Raw genomic sequence first — 4,224 nt, 5'->3', positions numbered from 1 at the left:
GAAGAGCGGCCACATAGAAACTAGAAAGGCTGCATATTTGTTTCCGTTTTCCAGAAAGGCAAAGACTGAACACTAACAAACTACTAGTGTTTCATGTACCTACAAAAAAACAGGATGTAAACCTTCCTGTTCTGCTAACCACAAACTGGTCAACAGGAGAAAGCTCTTCCTTATTCCCAAGACCCAATCTATCTAGACTTACTATGAGGGGTAAAAGGGAACTGCCAACAGCCCTCTGATTTTACTTTAATGCCCATCAATTTGTGCATCAATTTTAAGTTAACTCATAGCGAAAAAATCTATTTACCCACACAGAAAAACACCATTTACAAATATCAAAATTATCAAATCATGTTTATTGACTGTCACATGACTGTAGAACAATTTTAACGGTAAGACTTCTGGTAGCGTGCACGAGCACCAGGTCCTCCAAATTTCTTGGATTCACAACGGCGAGGATCTGCAACCAGCAGAGTCCTGTCATACTGGATTAGAATATCCTTGATCTCTTTCTTGGAAGCTTCATCAACATCTGTTAAAAAAAAAAAAATTAAAATCCTCAGTTTAGGAAGTTTTATGTGGAACAAATCTGTACGTTCTTTTCCCCCCCCGCCAGAACCACCAGAAGCCATACATTTCCACGTAAGGTTAGTACAACAATCAAAACAACTTACATTTTTGATAGTAAGCCACCAATGCTTTGGAAATAGCTTGACGGATAGCTGTTAAAAAAATAACAGATCAGTAAAGATTGCAACTATATTTAAACACAAAGTGCCAGTTATCTGAGAAGCTGTCTTGCTTTCTGCCAGATTGTCCTTTCCCTCCTTCATCTCCCCTCCCACATAGTTCACGTGACCTTTACTTTGGCAAATCTGAAGGAACCTGTGCCAAGGGGCCACCCACAGTTCATTTGATTTGACAGCTGATAGCCAAGGAATTGTACAAGGGCAGTCTCGACCATCTCCCGAGTAGTAAAGCAGGTTCATCTTCCACCTACATGCAGCCAATTTCTAAATCCTTCGAAACACAGTTCTCTGAAACATCCGTACTTTTTGACAAGGATAACACTGATGAGTGTGCTCGAAGACTAAGGAGGCAAAAGGGACAGCAGGAAGGTACGACCAGTTCTTCTAGTGAACGTCAACACAAGCCTGTAGCACAGTACTACAGGAACCCAAACTCAAACCCAGTGTATAGGAGTAACTGTGAAGGTGGTGTTACGCTGTTACCTGTCAGAACATCAAGATGATGATTTCTATAACCTGAATTTTCTGAGAAAAACCGAATGCAGTCAACTCCTAGACTCAAACATGTTTCTGCTCTTTAGGCAGATTCAGCTCCACTTCACTAACCTATACCCAAACCGAAACAACAGAACAAGCTTATAATTTGTAAAGAGCAACTCTACCAACAGTAATCTTCTCTGCAAGGGGAGAAAATCGCCCCACTTTACAGGTCAGCTGGAAGATGCTTTGAACAACACGAAAACTTGCAACTGAAGATATAATCCCCTTTTCCCCTCCCTCAATCTTTCTGCTCAGCTGAACTGTCCTGTCACTGCAAGATGCAAAGATTGTTTCCTCACATTCCCTCGAAGTTTTATCAATTCACTTCATCTTACTCCAGCTGTTACAGCTTTGCACATCAAACACAAACAGTAAGCCCTTATGAGAAACTATCTGCACAGTGGAAAAAGGAACAGAACATCAAGTTGTGCAAGTTACTATTCTAAACTCAAGCCTCCTAAACACATAGCTGTATTGGGTCTGGCTGAGCTGGGGTTAATTTTCCCCACAGCAGCCTTCCTAGTACTACTATTGGTACCTAGAAAGGTGTTGATAACACACTGGTGTTTTGGCCATTGCTTAGCAGTGGTTGCACAGCATCCACGCTGTCTCTCCAACATCCCCTGCTCACCAGTAGGCAAGCTCTTGGGAGGGGACACAGCCAGGACAACTGACCCAAACCAACCAAAGGGATATTCCATACTGTATGACAGTAAAAGCTAAGAGTAAGGAGGAGGAAGAGGGACATTTGTTATTACATTTGTTTTCCAGAGCAACACTATGCGTACTGAAGCTCTGCTTCCTGGGAAGTGGCTGGACATCACCACTTGATGGGAAGTAGAGAATAAATCTTTAGTTTTTCTTTGCTTCCACATACAGCCTTTGCTTTTGCTTTACGAAACTGCCTTTATCTTTGGAGATGAAATTTTTTGTAAGAGCAAGCAGTGATAGGACAAGAGGCAACGGGTTTAAACTGAAAGAGGGTATATTTAGATAAGATATTATTAAGTTCTTTACTGTGAGGGTGATGAGACGCTGGCACAGGTTGCCCAGAGAAGCTGTGGCTACCCCATCCCTGGCAGTGTTCAAGACCAGGATGGATGGGGCTTTAAGCCACCTGGTCTAGTGGAAGGTGTCCTTGCCCATGGCAGGTGCGATTGGCACTGGATGATCTTTAAAGTCTCTTCTAACCCAAACCATTCTGTGATTCTACTCTGACCCACGATTTTTCTTCCATCTTATTTTCTCACTGTTCCTGTCCTGCTGAGGAGGGGACTGATAAAAGTGACTTTGGTGGGCACCCAGCATACAGCCAGGGTAAACCAACCACAGTGGCCTGACCTGTTCTATCCCACACCAGAGATTCCTCCAAAAAATCATACCGTAGATTTGTGCTACGTGACCACCACCTTTCACACGGACTCTGATGTCAACACCAGCAAACCGTTCCTTCCCCAGCAGGAGAACAGGTTCAAGCAGCTGGGAAATAAAACACAGAAAGAAAACCCATTGGTGATCAGAAACAACAAGGATTAGCACTTAAAAGTAGGTTTACCAGATGTGAAGTTATTCAAAGTTCTGAAAAATGGAGCCGTGAGTTTAGAAGCATACACCCAAATTAAGTACACCTCTTGGCAGGGTTCTTTGACATTTACTAGCGCTATTATAACATAACATGAATTTACTAAAGTCTTGAATTTAAGTTTCAGAAACCTTAATGGCAAAGCACATGCACACAGGAATTAAGAACAAGGGAACAGTTTAAGCAGAATGCCATAACTACATCATAAAAACAAATTAAGTATTTTAAAATTGAAGATCTGAAGTAGTTTGTAGGTGTTCTTTTCCACTATTCATTACACTTTTATAGTCACGCAGCCAGTTCTAGATTCTCTCAGCAATGTTTAAACAGCTATTTCATTAAGTCATAAACAATCTTCTAAAAAGGAGGGCTTTAGATTCTCACATTTCAATTTAATAGATGTAAAGTGCTAAAAATACTTGATGTAATTACATTAACATACATGAAAGCAGTTAAGCAGAAAGCCCACCCTTCCCAATAAGGAAACCATAGGCACCCATGTTTATGAATTTTTCACAAAAGCACCTATACTTCAGTTAAAAACATAACAAAAATTTACAACTGTCAGTAAGGCAAGCAACTCTTCTCCCTCGCCAAGCAATTATGTATATAATGACATTTTAATATCTAACCAGAAGGAGGCTGGGTGAATGCTTACTTTATACTGCAGAGTTCTGGGCTCAATCATTTCCAGAGGTCTTCCATTCACTTTAATGAGGCCATTTCCCCTCTTGCAGTGGGCAACAGCGGTTGCTGTTTTCTAAAAATCCAAGTGTGGATTAGCACAGCATTTCATTTTGGCACTAGCAGCGTTAAGTGAATGACTACTTAATTTTAACAATACAAAAACATTAGGTTTAGGCTCAAGATTAACATTTCACACTAAACTATGCAGTACTTCTCCTTACACTCCCCAGCTATCAAGGCACCATCTTAATAAAACTGCATTCAGTTTATAATTATCAATGTGACAGTTATAAGATTTAGTTATAAATGGGAGAAAGATACTCCCTCCATTCTGCAACAAGGTATCTTCCTGGCTCATTTCCTCCTAAAAGCCTGTTACCTAGAATTATTCGTGTCCCTGCATCCTAGCAGTACGAACTTTATCTTGCGAACACCACCTCATAACATGGCCCTCGTACACCGCAAATAAGTCAGCCCTCTGTAGTCTGGGGACGACAGCGGTTTTTTTTTCAGCCGCTCCCAAGTGCTCTCGAGAGAACAGACAAAGCTCCGAGCCAGCGGCCCCCAGCCCATTCCCAAAGAAAGCAAAGCCGTCCCCCCGCTTCAGCACGGCCCCAAGGACGCGCTGCAGCACCTACGGAGCGGGACACGTGGGCTGCGAGCAGG

The 4,224-nt window shown here is 42.0% G+C and overlaps 1 protein-coding gene across 1 annotated transcript; it reads right to left on the bottom strand.

The window, feature by feature from the left end:
• Positions 1-338: 338 nt before the first annotated feature.
• RPS16 (ribosomal protein S16) lies at positions 339-3,627 on the bottom strand. Its single transcript, XM_010016974.1, has 4 exons — positions 3,530-3,627; positions 2,672-2,768; positions 675-722; positions 339-532 (listed from the first exon to the last, which is right to left on the bottom strand). The coding sequence occupies exons 1-4, from the start codon at positions 3,557-3,559 to the stop codon at positions 387-389; spliced, it is 321 nt and encodes a 106-aa protein (XP_010015276.1). The 5' UTR covers positions 3,560-3,627; the 3' UTR covers positions 339-386.
• Positions 3,628-4,224: the final 597 nt, after the last annotated feature.

This window comes from Nestor notabilis, unplaced genomic scaffold (assembly GCF_000696875.1).
Source record: "Nestor notabilis isolate BGI_N333 unplaced genomic scaffold, ASM69687v1 scaffold24136, whole genome shotgun sequence".
Lineage (NCBI taxonomy): Eukaryota > Metazoa > Chordata > Aves > Psittaciformes > Psittacidae > Nestor > Nestor notabilis.
This window is presented reverse-complemented; position numbering and strand designations above follow the sequence as displayed.